Source organism: Dipodomys ordii, unplaced genomic scaffold (genome assembly GCF_000151885.1).
Source record: "Dipodomys ordii isolate 6190 unplaced genomic scaffold, Dord_2.0 Scaffold76, whole genome shotgun sequence".
NCBI classification, from domain to species: Eukaryota; Metazoa; Chordata; class Mammalia; order Rodentia; family Heteromyidae; genus Dipodomys; species Dipodomys ordii.
Window position 1 is genome coordinate 10,316,317 of NW_012267292.1, and position 19,818 is coordinate 10,336,134.

The following is a 19,818-nucleotide window of genomic DNA, read 5'->3' on the forward strand; positions in this document are numbered from 1 at the left end:
GAAGCTGAGATCTGAGGATTGCAGTTCAAAACCAGCCTGGGCAAGAAAGTTTGTAACTCATCTCCATTAAACTATTCAGAAAAAGTCAGAAGTGGTGCTGTGGTTCAAATGGTAGAGGGCTAGCCTTGAGCACAAAGAGGCTCAGGGACATTGTCCAGGCCCTGAATTCAAGCCCCAGGACTGGCAAGAAAAAAAAAAAAAGAGTGAAACAAGATGCTATACTGTTGGCTTCAGATATGGGAAAAGGGGTCATGAGCCAAGCAATGCAAGGAATGCAGTTCTAGAAGCTGAAAGGAAATGTGACCTCAGCCTGCCAATATCTTGATTTCAGCCAGAATACTTAGATTGTGTGTGTGTGTGTGTGTGTGTGTGTGTGTGTGTGTGTGCGTGCCAGTACTGAGGCTTGAACTCAGGGCTTGGGCACTGAACCTGAACTTCTTTTTGCTCAAGGCTAGCACTCTACCACTTGAGCCACAGAGCCACTTCCAGCTTTTTCTGTGTATGTGGTACTAAGGAATCAAACCCAGGGCTTCATGCATGCTAGGCAAGCACTTTACCACTAAGCCACATTCCCAGTCCTGTGGTAATTTGTTTTATAGCAGTGATAGAAAATTAACATGCTCTTCCCCTTTAAACAAATAAAAATCAAGACAACACATATAAAACTACAGCTTTCAGTCATGGGACAAAGCAAAAGCCCAACAGTGATACCTGAGAAAAGGAAACCAAATTTGGTGAGCCCTACCATGGCTCCCAGCTGATTTGCACAAATATCAAGGTCATAGCCTAAAGGAGAATCCAAATAGAGTAAGACAATTCTTCTGCAGGTGAAAGTTAAAGATGGTAACTCAAAAAGGTTAATGCAGCAATTAGTAAGACAGATCATGCCACAGGATAGAGTGAGAGAGGAAGAGTGCTTATAAGACATGTAGTGGAATTCCCTTCATCTTCAGCTGAGCACTGACGAGAATGATTGATTTGAATGATTTGGTTGTAGTGATTATGTGACAAGTGGCTCTGACTTTGCAAGGTTAACGGCCCTCCCTTTGCTGGGTAGTCTAAATTCTACTGAAAGATCTACTTTAAATGACAAAATGACTTAGGTGTTAACTGATAGGTAGTCTTTATTTAGATTTATACAAAACAACTGATCTTCATATAGTTTTAGCATGTAAGGTAAGGGGCCCTTATTCTTTAGTTCTATGCCTCAAATAACACAAACCATGTAAATTGCTGTGAAGCTCAACTTGCAGAATTTACATATCTGTTTAAAGAACTGGAAGTTAGCCAAGAGCTGGTGGCTCATGCCTGTAATCCTAGCTACTCAGGAGGCTGAGATTTGAGGATCATGGTTCAAAGCCAGCCCAGGCATGACATTTATCTCCAGTTAACCACTAAAAAACTGGAAGTGGAGCTGTGGCTCAAAGTGATAGAGTGCTAGCTAACTTGAGCAAAAAGGACTCAGGGACAATGCCCAGACCCAGAGTTTAAGCACAACTGACAAAAACAAATAAAACTAGCAAAGTAGTGGTTTACACTTGTAATACTATGTACTCAGGAGGCTGAGATCTGAGGATCATGGTTCAAAGCAGCCCAGGCAGGAAATTCCATGAGACTCTTATCTCCAATAAACCACCAGAAAATGGGAAGTGGCGCTGTGGCCAAGTGGTAGAATGCTCACCTTGAGCTGAAGAGCTCAGGGACAGTGCCAGGCCCAAAGTTCAGGCCCCATGACCCACAAAAACAAAAAACAAACAAACAAAAAAACAACAAGAAGTGGCACTGTGGCTCAAGTGGAAGAGTGCTAGCCTTGAGCAAACAAAGCTCGGGGACAGTGCCCAGACCCTGAGTTCAGCCCCAGGACTGAAAAAAAAAGTTCAACTGTGATGAGAATAATCATAATTAGAAAAGAAAAAGAGTGACACATATCTTTAATGATGGAAACTCTGCTCAGTACATTGCTTAGGTAATTTAGGGGAAGTTTTTGTCCTTATTTCTTGGCACACAGCTCCCAAAAACCCTAGGCATAGAAAGTGGTGTCTGTTTGAATAGTAATGACATGACTGGTGACTATGTGCTCCTTGTCAGCCTCAGGATTGGGGGATAGTTGTCAGGGGAAACAACTAGGTAACTAAGAGGGTTGGAAGTCCAAGAATGTAGAGGAGACTAAGGTGGGAATTGACCACCAATGACCAATGTTGTAATCAATCATATCTATCTAATAAAGCTCTCTAAAATCCCCAGGACAGCATTGGGAAAGATTCCAGGCTTCTGAACCCATGGAACCTGGAGGGTGGTAGTCAGTGAGGGCAGGAAAGGCCTGCACACAGCCTATATTTCCCAAGAACCCATCTAATCAGTATCTCTTCCATTCTGCTGTTCATTTGAATCTTTCAAAATATCCTTTGTAATAAGTGGGTAAACACAACATATTTCTCTGAGTCATATAAGTCACTCTAACAAATTAATTCAAATAGTATGTCTTAGAAGCTCCAATTTTTAACCATTTGTTCAAGCCTGGAACTTGTGATTGGCATTTGAAGTCAGAGCAGTCCTATGGGACTAGACTTTTAACCTCTAGGTCTGATAATCTCCCAAGAAGTTAATGAATGAGTTGAGGCAGATTCTGTAAATGCAAAAGGAGGGTTGTCTGTCACTAAAAATATGCTTGGGTACAGCCTATCTAACGCCAATGTCAAGGTATGTTACTCCTTAAAGACTAAGCAGACTCAAGTTCCCAATAACTACCCAAAATAATGTTTATATTTTAGTAAGTATAGTGTTTAAAACAAAACTGAAAGACCTTCTGATATATATATATATATATATATATATATATATATTTAAAGTTTTTCCTACCTTTATGATCGCCCTCTATGCTAAGATCTAATTAAGATTAACTGATACAGAAATACAATGACAAATTTTTGAAAAATTACCAGTAAATTTTAATGTGAGGTAGAATCCTAGGTCCCACCTCTAATCGCAGCCTGGACTTGTTCCTATCTCTCTGCACTGAGCTCCCTATTGTTTTCTGAACTCAAAATAAGAGGCACCATTTTTTTTTCTCCTCTTTCAAAAAAATTTATATTAAGATTCTTTTAGTCACTTACCATTTATTAAATACATAACCACTATTCAAGACAAAAGCATGTAACAATTTTTAAGTACAAATAATATTTTATTTCATCCCTGAAAACAAAACCAAAAATGTCCACATCTAGTAAGAGACAACAATTATTCCAGACTTCACCTGGCAATATAACTACTTTCTTCACATAAACATACACAGAAGACAGTATGGAAAGCTATGTTTCACAAAACAGTATTTTTTATACTTATATTAACAAAGTATTTTAATTATTGCTACTACTTGTGGTAGCATAATAATGAACAATACAGTATCTAAAACTAAATTCAATATAATCTAAGTCTAGAAGCTAGCTGCATTTAAGCAGTTATTATATAGAATAAATACTATGAAATATAGGGTACCACATAGCAATTAAATTTGCTATAAGGGAAATTTAAATAAAGGTACACTTTGTTCTATACTAGAATTACCCAAGATTAAGATTTCTTGTGCTGTTTACAGTAGCTGTTTTCCTGAAAAGATAATTAAGTTTCATAATTTATTTTTTAAATGTTCTTTATTACTTTAGGTGGTTATTATATAGAATGAATATGTAATCCATAAAGCGGGATACTCTTTTATAACATAAATTAATATTAACATTTTCTAAGGAATTTTATGCAGCACAAAGTTCTTAAGAGTCCCTCTCCTCCTTTACCAATACAAAAAAAGCAAAACTGACCAAAACAGGAGAAAAGTTATGTGCTTTCCTAACTGCTTAACACTCTAGGGGTTAAAACTTTTCTTTCTTTTTTGCCAGTCGTGGGTTTTGAACTCAGAGCCTGGGCACTGTCCCTGAACTTGCTCAAGGTTAGTGCTCTACCACTCTTTGAGCCTCAGCTCAACTTCCAGTTTTCTGGGGTTAATTGGAGATAAGTCTCATGGACTTTTCTGCCCAGGATGGCTTCAAATCTCAATCCTCAGATTTCAGCCTCCTGAGTAGCTCGGATTACAGGTGTGAGCCAACAGCACCCAGTAAACCTTTCTTTTTCCACTAGGGTCTTCCAGTGTAGCTCAGGCCAGCCTCAGATTTGCAATGTCCCTGCCTCAGCCTCCCAAGCGGTTGGGACTACAGGCACTGGCATTAAACTTTTAAATTAGCATTCATGGATATGAAAAATTATGAATACTCATTTTGAATCACCATAAAAATAGCTTTTATTCTTCAGAATATATGTAAGAAAATTTTAAGTATGAGATTAGAGATTACTATTTTAATGTTATGAAATTGCCTTTAACATTTAGGCTAGGCTATAGACAGTGACTGCTAACCTTTTCAAGATTACACTCTTACAAATATGAATTTTAAAAATATACAATTAACCTTCAGTTATTTTGAAGGATAGTGCAAATGAAGACATTCTTTGGGTCATGGTTTCCAAATAATATAATCAGTATTTTACTTCCTTTCTCTGCTCATAATCTAAGTAACAAAATATAGTATTGGAAGTAAGTACGCACATTTCCTAATAGTCTCAGTGACATCCACTCAGAACAAATAACAGATTCAATCACAAAATTGTCTACTTGTCTGAAAAGCACATTTATACTTAAATAAATATTTTATATAAATGAATACAAGTCTTTTAAATGATTTTTGTCTCAACTTGATTGATTTCAAACACAGAGATTTATACGAAGATCACCTACCTGCTTACTACATCAACCATGTTACCAAGCTCTCTTTAGAGTACAGCATTAAAAGAAATTTGTCTCAAAAGCAAACTAATAATGTTTAAACTTTTATTTACAGAATTAGTCCCATAAATCCAGTGAACTCCCTAAAAATGAGTAGCACTTTTACTGTAAAGTATTACTCTATGGTAGCCAGAAATTGACATGATGAATTCCTGCATTGGGATAGAATCCACAGTGGATGTAGCAGCATAAGGTGATCTTCAACTGCTATCTAATGCTTCCTGATACACTTATCCTTTTATTTGTGGTTACTGGTACCAGATTCCCACTAGTTCCATTGGTGGTGTTAGTTGCTGAGCCATTCACAACAATATAGTCAACTTTGTTCTCCAGCTTCACCAAACGTTGCAAAATGTCATCCAGAAGGACAGCTATTGTTCTTTTCAGATCAGCTAGGGCAAAGAAAAAAAAAAAACAGAATAAACCACAGCAAACACTGAAATCAATATTCAATATGTATGTCTCTATGGTTTAAGGAAGAAGGTGAACATTTATTAGGTCATTTGGGAAAATATACTAGAGAATGCACTCATACCACAAATAGGCAGAGCCTAATTACATCAGTCAATATCAATAGCATCACATACAGGAATCCAAGCATTTGGAAGGCCAAGACAGAAGGATACTGAGTTGGAGAGGTTTGGGACAGCATGAACTATAATGTGAGGCCTTACCTCAAAAACCATGTCCTGCTCCCAAAAATAGAAGCATCTTTTTTTTTTGCCAGTCCTGGGGCTTGAACTCAGGGCCTGTGCATCGTCCCTGAGCTCCTTTTGCTCAAGGCTCGTACTCTACTACTTCAGCCACAGCACCACTTCCGGCTTTTTCTGTTTATGTGGTACTGAGGAATTGAACCCAGGGCTTCTTGCATGTTAGGCAAGCACTCTACCACTAAGCCACATTCCCAGCCATAGAAGCACCTTAATAGTCTCCAAAAGGAATATTCTTTGCTAAGGGAATTCACCCTTTTCTAATACAACAGAACAGGGTTTAAGCTCAAATGTTAAGTCCTGAATGAATCAGAAGTTGGTAAAAAAAAAAAAAGTGTGTAGACTATGCAAACAAATTAAAAAGATAAGATAGCAAAGCTAAGCAAGAGATTCACTGAAATAGAGAAATAAGAAACCTGGACCCCCCACAAACTGAAGTACAAGTGGAGCACACTGGGTTCCAGGCAAACACCAGAAATCTGGTTGGTCAGTGCAGTAGGCATGCTAGTAGTAGTTCTGATTTAAATAACTCCTAATTTCTTTGGAAAATTAAGGGGTTTCAGTAGAATTTACCTGCATGAATAATATTATGAATATCACATTATATTGTCTGTCCCCAAAAGTAATATCATTACTTTTTGCTGATAATGAAACAAAAAGGTAGCCTAACCCCTAATCTAGGTGTACTAGGGAAAATTACCTATTACCATCTCAGAAATTTGCTGATGCCTCTATAGCTATCAAAAAAAAAAATACATAAGGCTGGGTACTGGTGGCTCATGCCTGCAATTCTAACTACTCAGGAGGCTGTGATCTGAGGATTGCAGTTCAAACTTATAGCCCAAGTAGGAAAATCTATGAGACTCTCATCTCCAATAAATTACCAAAAAAGCTGGAAGTGGAGCTGTGGCTCAAGTGGTAGAGCACTAGCCTTGAGCAAGAAGGTCAGGGAAAGCACCCAGGTCCTGAGTTCAAGCCCCAGGACAAGAACAACAAAAAAAAGAATTAGATAAAACAAAATGCTCACAACCATTAGATCTGGGTGATGAACATGGATATCAGATTTCTGCTTTCCAATACATCTGTAAGTATTTGTAATAAAGAGTCATGGAAAGACCAATTCATGAGTTTGATTTCCTTTAAATGGGAGTAAAGAGAAGAGTAAAAATATTCTACAGTTATTTACCATATCCTGCCATGGAAGCACCATTCTCCACATCCAATGTGTTCTTATTTTCCTCTGCTAGAGCTTTAACATATCTTTTGCTTAAATCTAGTATTTGTTCACGTAGCTTAACACTGCTTTGATGTCTTGGTTGTTGAAAAGTATAGTGTAGTAACATCAATCCCCAAATGAGTCCAAATACAAGCAACAGTAAACTCAGTTTCTGGGACATATTTTTTCTTGAGATTGTATAAAACATCCTGATCAAAGAGCTTTGATGGAGACAAACCACCAAACAGTCAAGATTTCTGAAAGGAGGAAGAAAAGAATCTTCTAACAATGTTTTTGCTCCATCTTCAGCAAGACTGTCTCCATTCATATACTGTCTGTAAAGTTAAGAAAAAAAGGAAATTAGTCTTAACTTACATCAGTAAAAAATAAATAAATAAGATGTCCTATAGTTTTGATTTGGAACTACTTTTTTTTTTTTTTTGTCATGGAGCTTGAATTCTAGGCCTGGCGCTGTCCCTGAGCTCTTCAGCTCAAGGCTAGCATTCTACCACTTGAGCCACAGTGCCACTTATGCTTTTTCTGTTCATGTGGTGCTGAAGAATTGAACTCAGGGCCTCATGCATGCGAGGCAAGCACTCTACCGCTGAAGCACCTTCCCAGCCCTACCTCAGCTTTCTTGACAATCTTCTTAACCACAAATAAACTTTCTAGTCTTTTTTTCACTTTAATGTACATATCCTTTCAAAATTTAAACTACAAATAAATGTGAACTCATTAAAAATACCTGAAAAATTTGCCACTATGGTCATAAAGCTCTCAATCATGCTTTCTCATTTATAAATCCGTTGATATATAGTATTTATAGATCTCAGTCTGTCATTAACCTAAATATCTACAAGCTATTCCTAAAGAACAAAATGGCAAAAACTAAAATAAAAGTTAGAAAGGGAAAATATATTGGAAAATCAAAAGGCTTGTCTAATTAACGAGGATATGCTCCAATGGTAGAGCACCTACCTTGAAAGCACAAGGCCCTCAATACCACCAGCAAATAAAAAAGAAAAAACAAAAGAAGTTTCCTACAATATAAGTAACATGAGACAACACTTTGTGGTTGTTGTTGCTATTACTAGATTTTTGAACTCAGCATCTTTCACTTGCTAGGCAGGTTCTACCACTTGGCGACCCCCAACTTTTTGTCTTTAGTTACTTCTCAGATAGGGTCTTGTACTTTTTGTCTGGGCTGGCCTCACATCACACATGTCCCACCTAGGCCTCCCACTTAGCTAACTAAGATTTCAGGGGTGTCCCCCCATACACAACTTGTTTGTTGAAACTGGGAGAGGATCTAACTAAAATTTTCTAGAATCTTATCGCCCTAGTAACTGAGATTACATATGTGAGACACCAACTGGACCTAGTGTGCCAACATCTGAAAAAGTCACTAGAAAGTATTACTAATAGGAATGAAGTAACCCTAGGAAAAGGGGGAATTTTCTACCCTGTCAATTCACCTATCCTATCCCACTATGCAACCCAACAACCCACAGTCCTTGACAAATCTCTAATACATCCTAGAACTCCATCAACACCCATCTTTTCTTGTGGAAGTATACCTATCCTGCCAAAGCTCATTATAAGAATGACTAGGCTGGGAATGTGGCTTAGTGGTAGAGTGCTTGCCTAGCATGTATGAAGACATGGATTCAATTCCTCAGTACCACATAAACAGAAAAGGCCGGAATGGTATTGTGGCTGGAGTGGTAGAGTGCTAGCCTTGAGCCAAAGAAGCTCAGGGACAGTGCCCAAGCCCTCAGTTCAAGCCCCAGGACTGGCAAAAAGAAAAGAAAAGAAAACAGAATGACAAGTGATAACTATATTAAAAAATACAAATTAGCTGGGTGCTGGTGATGCATGCCTGTAATCCTAGTTATTCAGAAGGCTGAGATCTGAGGATAACCATTCAAAGCTAACCCCAAGCCAGAAAGTCTGTGAGACTCTTATCTCCAATAAACCACAAGAAAACTGGAAGTGGTGCATGGTAGAGTACTAGCTTTGAGTACAAAGAAGCTCATGGACAGCACCCTGGCCTAAGTTCAAGCCCCATGACCTACCAAAAACAAAAATTACAAATTAACTCATTTTCAAATTGTCTTCTATTCCTATATATTTCTTTATTTACCATTCACAGAATAAATCCTTGAGGGCAGTCATCTTATATGTGTTAGCGTTATCCCTACCTCCAGTCCTCACTTTACCCAACCTGAGCTCCTCCCCGCCCTAGAGTTCCCATCACATAGCTGGCCACTCCCCTCTCTACTCAGACCTACCTGGGCATGGACCTGGCCCCAGACCTACCTGGGCATGGACCTGGCCCCAGGCCTACCTGGGCATGGACCTGGCCCCAGGCCCCATGGCTTCTAGCCCCAGAGCTATCCACCCAGATAGGAGCAGGCACCACATTGCTCCCTCTCCAGAGAAGATATGGCCCCTCTAATAAACCTTATAATAATCTTTCTCCTGTGCATGCCTGCTTCTGCTTGGTCCCTGGGGTGACCAGATGGATCCTAACAATATGAATTAACGTACTTTATCCTTACACTATCCATACTACTGGAACAGGGGAGAAACTGAGGGAAATGCAAGTTAACTCACTTGCCCAACACCATAGCAATTGGATAGCAAGAGGCACAAGATTTAACCCCAGGACTTACCCATAGTAATAAAGCAACAGTTTCCTGGCACTGATGGCTCATGCCTATAATCCTAGCTACTGAGGAACCAGGCTGAGATCTGAGGACTAAAAGATTGAGGTTCTAAGCCAGCCTGGGAAAGGGAGAAAATAGAATAAAATAAAAGCAAAAAACAACAACAAAAAACAGCAGCAGCAGAAACTCACTGGGTTATTATTATGTGCCTAATTCTGAGGCTGAACATTTCACAAAAAGATTACTTCAGTTAATATTTGCAGTAACTCCAAAAAGAAAGTATTATTACTATTCTTATCTTAAAGATAACCAAATTAATGCTTAATCTGCCCTCAGATTTGGCACATGCCAACTGACTTCCGTTGCCTAAACTTTGATAAGGGCTAAAAGTCCAAAAGTTTGGAATTTTTATCTCCACTCAGGATTTTCCTTCCCTTTAGAGAAATTCCTATTAGAACTCACAGATTTTCCAAGCTTTATGAAAGTAGCAAACCCCAAGACTATAATGACATTGGTCAGAAAAAAAAGAAGACTGTAAGGTAAGAGGAGGTTGGAAAAGAGGAGGTTGGAAAATCAGACTTCAAACACAGGAATGCTCATTCATGAGAGGACACTTGTACCAAGTAGGCTCAAGCTTAAGGATGGCAGACCACTCTCCACCATACACTCGGCTTAAAGGATAAATGATAGTACCAGACAGAAAGAAAACACACTTCTGCTGATGTGGTGCACACCTTGTAATACCAGCACCTTGGGAAGCTAAAGCAGGAGCATAATGAGTTTGAGACTTGCCTAGGCTAAGGAGTGAGATCCTCATCTCAAGGACAGAAGAGAGTGAGTCAAAGGGTCTAAGTGAGGATGAGGGAAAAGAAGAGGAGAAAGTTTTTACACACTGCTAGTAGTAGTAGGGTAAGGTGAAGGCACAGATGGAAAAGATATTACTCCAAAATAATAAATCCCAGGAAACAAAGACCCTAGTTTAAACCTATTGATTCTCAATACAATGGGCCAAAGATCTCAGTTGCAAATATTAAATCAAGTTCCCCTTTATTGCTCTGACTATAAAAGGTCTAACAGTAGCATCAGACCCAGAAAAGAAGCCTTCATGAAGGTAAGGTCTTCCCAGTATGAACACTGGACCAAGTCTGTTTAGCACTGCCCTCAACAAATTATGTTGTACAAGGACAACTACAGCGGGCATTTTATGTTTTACAATTTGGTGGGACTTTTATTGTTTTTCTTTTTGGTTGTTAATTCTGTTTTTGTTTTTTGCAGGAGGGATTGGGTATTTGTTTAGCAGCACCAAGGTTTGACTTCACACTTGTTCAGCTTGCTTGATCATCTAGTATTCTACCACTAGAGACATGCCTCCAGTATCTGTGTTTGTTATATGATTTCTCATGGTGGTAAGTAAAACTGTACACGGTAGTAGCTTAACAGTTGCTTTGGCTGGGCCACAAGTTCACTAAAAGCAGAATACAAAGCTGGGCACTTCAATTCACCTTCAAATCCAATCTGTCCTTTGATCTGAGTCAATCTCCAGCAACCTTCAATTCATATTTACCTTGGGCTCCAAGAAGGATAAGCGCTTGCAATACAAGATAAACTGCTGTGAAAACAGGCAAAGTCCTCTCATCATTAAGTAACAAAAAGGCCCAAAGGAAGACAACAGCCAAAAGCCGGTAGATAAGGCAATAGTATCAGAATTAAAGGATGAAGTGATAACTTTCCCAGATCCCCACAAGGGATAAAGTGACATAAAGGCCAACCAGGATCAAGAAGAGACTGGACTTTTTAACTATACATACCTCTGCTGGATTCAGGAGGCTGACCTCTGAGGACTGGGGTCTGAGTCAGCAGTACCCCAGAACAGCTTATCTCCAATTAACCAACAAAAAAGCAGGAAGTGGAGGTGTGACTCAAATGGCAGAGCACCAGACAAGAATAGAAAAACCCCAGCAAGAATGCAAGGCCCTGGGGGCACAAAGGAAACATATCTTTGGTTTCCAGCCCCCAGTTCCTTATCTATTTAAGGGGAGTAGTCTGTATGAAGAGGATGGCTATTCCAACTCTATACCAGGGAATTCAGAAAGGACACCAAGGAAGAAAGTGGGTAGGGGAACTAACAAAAAAGAAAACCACATCCTAGATCAAAAGATTGCTCCCAGCTAGCAGATTCCTGACAAAGGACAGAGCAGTTCAAAGGCTTTGATGAGAACTTGAAGCTACCAAAGAAAGCTTAAAAATATTCTAAGGATTCATTTCCCCAAGCAATTCCAAACAATAGCCGGCTAGGAAAAGTGACTAAGATTTCTAAAAAGACATGATTCTGCCTCTGGTGTCATCTTCAGGAATGCTACACATTAAATCACCTAGAGAAAGGGTTTTTTGTTTGTTTTAATCTCAGTGCCAAGTCACCTGCTTTGCTAATTAAAGTAGCCTGCAGGGGGATAAGTTAGGCAGCAGTTTTTAAAAATTATTTGGTTAAGCCAGACTCCAGTGGCTCATGCCAGTAATCCTAGCTACTCAAGAGGCTGAGATCTGAAGATCACGGTTCAAAACCAGCCTGGGCAGAAACATCTATAAGACTCTTATCTCATGGGCTGGGATGTAGCTCAGTGGCAAAGCACTTGCCTAGCAAGTGCAACGTCCTGGATTCGATCTCCAGTACCAAAAGACCAAAAAAAAAGAAAATAAGACTCTTATCTCCAATTAACCACCAGAAAACTGAAGTGAGAATGTAGCTAAAGTGGTAAAGTGCTCACCTTGAGCTGAAGAGCTCAGGGACAGCACCCAGGCCCAGAGTTCAAGCCCCACAACCAAACAAAAAAAAAAAAAACAAAAACCAGTTTAGTACTGGCACAGGAACAGGTCTGAGGACCAATGGAATAGAACTGAAGACCCAGACATGATCCCACAGACCTATCACCACCTAATCTTCGATAAGGGAGCCAAAATCATCAGAGGGAAGAAAGATAGCCTCTTCAACAAATGGTATGGCAGAAATGGCTATACACATGTAGGAAACTGAAGTTAGATCCTTATATATCACCCTGCACCAGAATCAACTCCAAATGGATCAAAGACCTCAAGATAAAAGCAGAGAACCCTGAAATTATTACAGAAAGGGATAGGGGATATACTAGGGCTCCTTGGCACAGGTCAAACCCTCCTAAATAAAGATCTAGAAACACAACAAATCAAAGAAAGGCTGAATAAGTGGAATTGCATTAAGTTGCAGAGCTTCTTCTGCATGACAAAGGACATAGCTAGCAAGATCAACAAAAAGCCCACAGACTGGGAGAAGATCTTCACTAGCCATACAACAGACAAGGGACTCATATCAGAAATATACCTAGGGCTGGGAAGGTGGCTCAGTGGTAGAGCGCTTGCCTTGCATGCATGAGGCCCTGGGTTCAATTCCTCAGCACCACATAGCAGAAAAAGCCAAAGTGGTGCTGTGCCTTGAGCTGAACAGCTGAGGGACAGTGCCCAGGCCCAGAGTTCAGGCCCCACCACCAACAAAAATAAATAAATTATACATACATACATATATATAAGTAAATTATATATATATGTATATATATATATATATATATATATATATATGTATAGTACCTAGAGCTCAAAAACTTAAACTCCCCCAATAACAAATCGCCAAAGAAACAACCATCCTGTTAATAACTCGGCTAAAGAATTAAAAAGAGGGCTGGGAAGGTGGCTCAGTGGTAGAGCACTTGCCTTGCATGCATGAGGCCCTGAGTTCAATTCCTCAGCACTACATAAGCAGAAAAAAAAAGCCGGAAGTGACACTCTGGCTCAAGTGGTAGAGCCCTAGCCTTGAGCTGAAGAGCTGAGGGACAGCTCCCAAGCCCAGAGTTCAGGCCCAGGACCGAACCCCACCCCCCAAAAAAAAAGAATTAAAAAGAGACTTCTCTGGAGAGGAAATAAGAATGACCAATAAATACATGTGAAATGTTCAACATCGCTGGCCATAAAAGAAATGCAAATCTTGGGCTGGGAAGGTGGCTCAGTGGTAGAGCGCTTGCCTTGCATGCATGAGGCCCTGGGTTTGATTCCTCAGCACTACATAAGCAGAAAAAAAAAGCTGGAAGTGGCGCTGTGGCTCAAGTGGTAGAGCACTAACCTTGAGCTGAAGAGCTCAGGGATAGCATTCGGCCCAGAGTTCAGAACCATGACCAGACCCCCCCCCCCCACACACACACAAAAGAAAGAAAGAAAGAAAAGAAATGCAAATCAAATCCACACTGAGATTCTACCTCACCCCAGGTAGAATAGCCATTATCAAGAAATCAAATAATAACAGATGCTGGCAGGAATATGGCCAAAAGGGAACACTACAATACCACTGGTGGGAATTTAAGCTGGTTCAACCACTCTGGAAAGCAGTCTGGAGGTTCCTCAAAAGACTGAACATAGAATTCCCTACAATCCAGCAATTCTACTTCTGGGCATTTATCCAAATGATCACAAGCAAAGCCACATTAAAGCTACCAGCACAACTATGTTCACTGCAGCATTATTTAACCATAGCTAAGATATGGAACCAACCCAGATGGCCCTTAATAGATGCATTGGTCAAAAAAATGTGGTATATATACACAATGGAATTCTATGCTTCCATCAGAAAGGATGACATCACCCTGTTTGTAAGGAAATGGAAAGACGGAAAAAGTCATATTAAGTGAAGTAAGCCAGACCCAAAGAAACATAGGCTCCATGGTTTCCCTCATTTGTAATAATTAGTATATGTCTAGGATAGTCCTAGCAGAGGATCATATTAGCTCAATAGCTATGTACATATGACCATATAGTGATGATAACCTAAATGAACTCCAAGACATAGAAACAACAGGTTATTTTTGGTGGTTGACCTTGTTGTCATCAATGTACTGTATCTAATTCTTTCTTTTTACTTATTTCATTTTGCTTTTGCCATTGGTCTATCCCTGGAGATCACTGTCCTTGATTCTGGTACCCTGCTTCTTGTGTATACATTTGTCTTGTGATTTGGGGAAGAGAAGGAGAATAACAAAATGCTGAAAAAAGAACAAAGGATGACCCAATGCAACAATGATACTCATAAGACACTATGTTGGAAATGAACTTGGGGGAAGTAGGCGGAGGGAAGTGGGAAGGGAAGAAAAAGAAAGGAGTGGGTAACAATGTTTGACAAGAAATGCATTCATTGCCTTACTCATGTAACTATAACCCCTCTGTACAGCATCTTTACAATAAAATAAAAAATTAAAAAAATTGGTTGGATGGTTTTGCTTGATTTTAATGCAGTGTTGAGGATCAACCCCAACTCCCCCCCGCCACACACACACTGCCCATACAACAGGAAAGTGCTCTACCATTGAGCTACATCTTCAGTGGGCATTCGTATTTTTAAAACACTACATTATTCTTCAACTGACAGCAAAGTTAATAGAACTACTGTCAAAAGCTCATACTTCATGAGTAAAAATGCAGCAATAATAGCTGCTGTTAAGGTGTCTAACTTCAAAGTTATAAATCAATTTATCATGTATGACTCAGGAATCCTGCTGCTAGGACCACCCATAATAATCTTGAAGGGAGGGCTGGGAAGGTGGCTCAGTGGTAGAGCGCTTGCCTTGCATGCCTGAGGCCCTGGGTTTTTTTCCTCAGCACCACATAAGCAAAAAGAAAAAAGCCGGAAGTGGCGCTGTGGCTCAAGTGGTAGATCGCTAGCCTTGAGCTGAAGAGCTGAGAGACAGCGCCCAGGCCCAGAGTTCAGGCCCCATGACCGGACCCAAAAAATAATAATAATCTTGAAGGGAAAAGGGTGAGAAGGACAGAAACAGGTGACCATTGCTGGAACCCAAATCTCTTCAGCCAGAACAGACAAAGCCTTATTTGTACTAGGCAAGCATGAAGGTGGGATGCAGAAGTCATTTCCACTGGTGCCACTTTAATCCCTACCACCAATATGAATGGACCACTGTGTTTTCTGAGATCTGTGTCTGTGATCTCATACAGCAAAGAAAGCAAGACAGGATGCTTGAATTCTAGGGTGGTTTACTTATATATATTTTTCATTGAGTGATTAGAAACATTCCTGGATCTTTAGAAAAAAAGAAATAGGAGATTTCAAATCTAGTCTTTCTGGGGTTGTTCAAAGCTGCAAAGGATAGAGGATCTTGCACTTTGAACTTCTCAGTCCTTATGTTTCAAGTACTGACCCAGCCCCTGGAAGGCTACCTAGGCAGAGAACCACTAGCTAGAAGTATGAGAGGCTAACACCGTCACTGAGGGTTTATAGCTATATTTATTATAGAGTTCTTCCAAAATGATCTATGAACTAAATACTTCTTGATCCTAACTTCTAGGTCATTACATTGTCAACTAATAATATAAATAAAAGTAAAACCTCAAATTCACTGCAAAGTAATACCTGGAGAGTTTTCACAACAACATATCATCATCACTTTTATCATCATTTTGACCTAGAAAAAACTCCTTAATATTTTCAGGGCTCCGAGGAGACAGTTCTCACACAACTGAAATAATTACAAAAGGAATTAAAGTCTGCGTGGCACAAGTATAGAGAAATTGAGAGGAGACACACTCAAAATGAGATGTCTGAAAATCTTTACAGATCTGACAGAAGGCAACAGTGTGTGGCCCACGTACTATCCCCTTCCAGCTCATTCCTATAACTGCTTCTCAAGTAGTTTTCTAGATTCCTCTCCAACTCACTTCAACCCATTCTCCTCAAAGCAATCCAAATACCCTTTTAAAAACAAACTTCAGATTTGAGTCCATAATGTGCCAATAAAAAAAGGTCCTATACCACCAGCACTAGGGAAATGCAAATTAAAACCTTCCTTCAAGGGAGGAGGGGAGCAATAGGAATATGGTAGAAGCATTTCCCATTACACTCAGAATAAGTTGAATGCTTTAACACAGTACACAAGGCTTTATGTAATCGTACTTGTACTCATCTTTCTGTTCTAGGCTTGCTAACCACAGTAGACAAAACATACAAAATTCTCTCTGACCTCAGGCTGTCTATGACTGCTATTTCCCAGCTTAGAATGCTCTTCCTGTGGCTTCCTTCTTTCCATGGTTTTCTGTAAGTTGCTTAGCTTAAATGTTAGCTCTTTATTTTTTGTTTTTTTGTTTTCTTTTTTTGTCAGTCATGGGGCTTGAACTCTGGGCCTGAGCACTGTCCCTCAGCTCTTCAGCTCAAGGCCAGCCCTCTACCACTTGAGCCACAGACCACTTCCGATTTTCTAGTGGTTTATTGGAGATCAGAGTCTCACTTGGATTCTTGGACCCCGGGCGACCTGAGAGAAGCTGCGCCTGCGGAGTGCACCTGCGCAGCGGCTGCCGCACCAGGTTTTTGAACCATGAATCTTTCACTGTTCCTCGCTGCCTTTTGCTTGGGAATAGCCTCAGCTACTCCAAAACATGACCAGAACTTAGACACAAAGTGGTACCAGTGGAAGTCAATGCACAGGAGACTATATGGCTCGAATGAAGAAGGATGGAGGAGAGCAGTCTGGGAAAAGAACATGAAATTGATTGAAATTCATAAGGGGGAATACAGCCTAGGCAGACATGGTTTCACCATGAAAATGAACGTCTTTGGGGACATGACCAATGAAGAATTCAGACAGGTGATGAATGACTTTCAGAATTCAAAGCACAAGAAGGGGAAAATGTTTCAGGAACTTCTATTTTTTAAGCCCCCTGAATCTGTGAATTGGACAGAAAAAGGCTATGTGACCCCTGTGAAGAACCAGGGTCAGTGTGGTTCTTGTTGGGCTTTCAGTGCGACTGGAGCCCTGGAAGGACAGATGTTCCAGAAGACTGGCAAACTGATTGCCCTCAGTGAGCAGAACCTAGTGGACTGCTCTTATCCTCAAGGCAATCAGGGCTGCAACGGTGGCTTAATGGACTTTGCCTTCCAGTATGTCAAGGAAGATAAAGGCTTGGACTCTGAGAAATCCTATCCATATGAAGCCCAGGATGGTAAGTGTAAGTACAATCCTGAATATGCTGTGGCAAATGACACTGGATTTGTGGACATCCCTCCGAGGGAGAAGTCCCTGCTGAAGGCAGTGGCCTCTGTGGGGCCCATTTCTGCAGCTATGGATGCAAGCCATACATCCTTCCAGTTCTATGAATCAGGCATTTATTATGAACCAAATTGTAGCAGCAAGGACCTGGATCACGGCATTCTGATTGTCGTCTACAGTGCTGATGGAAATGGCCCAGATGATAAATATTGGCTTGTGAAGAACATCTGGGGTGCTCAATGGGGTACAGAAGGCTTCGTCAAAATAGCCAGGGACAGAGACAACCACTGTGGACTTGCAACTGCAGCTAGCTACCCCACAGTATGAGCTGCTGCACGGACAAATGGAGGACTTACGGGCAGCACGTCTGGAGGAATTCTGTCTCAAAACTGTCCAAGCCCTTCTGTAAGACAAAAACAAAAAAAAACACTTGAATCATTGAAGATCCAAGTTATTATGATTTGAATTCTTGTGACATTTTTACAAGAGTAAAATGTTAACCACTACTTTTAAACTCCTATTATAAATAGCTTTATGATATTGAAGACTTGAATTTTTGTTTTATAAAAGGATGTGTAAAGCTTTACCTTAAATAAAATTTAGTTCAGTATTAAAAAAAAAAAAAAAAAGAGTCTCACAGACTTTCCTGCCAGGGCTGGCTTTGAATCTCAATCCTCAGATCTCAGCCTCCTGAGTAGCTAGGATTACAGGCGTGAGCCACTGGTGCCCGGCTCAAATGTTAGCTCTTTATAGAGAGTATCATTCTCATTTCTATCTTACCTCCAAATTCAAGGCTGAATATAGGTTATAACTTGTATCTTAACAATTTTTTATTTATTGACTGATTTTCTGGGAACCGAACCCAGGATCTCATATGCTAGACAAGCACTCTATCACCAAGTTATAGACAGCCCTTTCACAATCTTGAGCAAGTTATTTTATTTCCCAAGCTTGACAACCTTGTATAATGGGGACAATAGTACCTATATGATACATCAAACTACTTAGTAAAAATGAATCTTTATTATTAGCACTAAGCACTAACACAACAATGGCACTAATACTGGGTAACTTGAGTCAATACAGAAGCTATTTAATAGACCTAAATAAAACTCTTCTCACTAGTTTTCTTGGGCTGTTTCTACTCAGAATTTGTGGATATCATGAAGTATTTCAATGGTACTATATGACAAAAGAATTATCCTGCTGGGCGACAGCGGCTCACGCCTGTGATCCTACTCAGGAGGCTGAGATCTGAGGATTGCAGTTCAAAGCCAACCACGGCAGCAAAGTCTATTAAACCCTTATCTCTAATAAACCACCAGAAAAGTGGAAGTGGCGTTATGTCTCAAGTGGTAGAATGCTAGCCTTGAGCTGAAGAGTGAGGGACAGCGCCCCGGCCCAGAGCCCAAGTCTCACAACCTACCAAAAAAAAAAAAAAAAATTATCCAGAGTATGGCATAACAGCACACAGTTAATGGGAATAGATCACCTTCCAAACAGCCAAAAGGACACCAGAGAAAGTATCAATTTAAACGCTAACTCCGCTAACAGGATTTTGAAACATCGTCATTTTATTCTAGCCCACATTAATTTTCTAGGTCCCACAGGATATGACTTTGTACCAAACGATTTATATGCCATGGTGTTCAGTCATGTATGTGAGCCTTGATTCCATGTTAAGTTCCAAGTCCTGAAGAACAAAAATAACTTGCCTTAGACCACTGCCCATCTCCCACAGAGGCTAGTAAGCAATTAGTAAGCACTTCCACACTACCTCCCTTACCTCCACTAGAAAAACTGTGTTTGTAAATGCTGAGATAATTGTAGTATTGTACTATTAAATGAGGCTTTCTTCTGTTTTGCTTTAAAAGAATATAATCAGAAGATAGTAAAGATGGTTTAGTGCAATGATCCAAAAATCTTGAAGATAATGTGGACTACTCATTAACTTATAAATTTAAACTTAGATTTCAAATATACTTTACACAATTTGAAGTATTACAAAGGTGTTACAAAAGTATTTAATAATAAATTTTAGCTGGGCATGGTAGCATATGACTATATACTAGAAGTGGAGGCAGGAAGATTGTAGTCAGGACAATTAGTACAAAACTTTATCTAGGGCTGGGAAGGTGACTCAGTGGTAGAACGCTTGCCTTGCATGCCTGAGGCCCTGGGTTCGATTCCTTAGCACCACATAAGCAAAAAGAAAAAAGCCAGAAGTGGCGCCGTGGCTCAAGTGGTAGAGCGCTAGCCTTGAGCTGAAGAGCTGAAGGACAGCACCCAGGCCCAGAGTTCAGGCCCCAAGACCAGACCAAAA

The 19,818-nt window shown here is 40.0% G+C and overlaps 2 protein-coding genes and 1 pseudogene across 3 annotated transcripts in view; 1 reads left to right on the forward strand and 2 right to left on the reverse strand.

Moving 5' to 3' along the window:
- The window catches only part of Fam221a (family with sequence similarity 221, member A), a 62,796-nt gene that overhangs the window by 35,173 nt on the left and 7,805 nt on the right, over nt 1-19,818 (reverse strand). The gene's annotated exons all lie outside the window — the stretch shown is intronic.
- Nucleotides 4,052-19,818, reverse strand: part of Ccdc126 (coiled-coil domain containing 126) — a 23,594-nt gene continuing 7,827 nt past the window's right edge. For both annotated transcript variants that reach the window (XM_013024478.1, XM_013024479.1), the window contains exons 2-3: nt 6,728-7,092; nt 4,052-5,223 (exon numbers count right to left, since the gene is read on the reverse strand). In XM_013024478.1, the coding sequence (XP_012879932.1) occupies nt 5,039-5,223; nt 6,728-7,085 (543 nt within the window). In that variant the 5' untranslated portion in view covers nt 7,086-7,092 and the 3' untranslated portion in view covers nt 4,052-5,038. The remainder of the gene's footprint in view (nt 5,224-6,727; nt 7,093-19,818) is intronic.
- LOC105991761 lies at nt 16,761-17,925 on the forward strand (annotated as a pseudogene).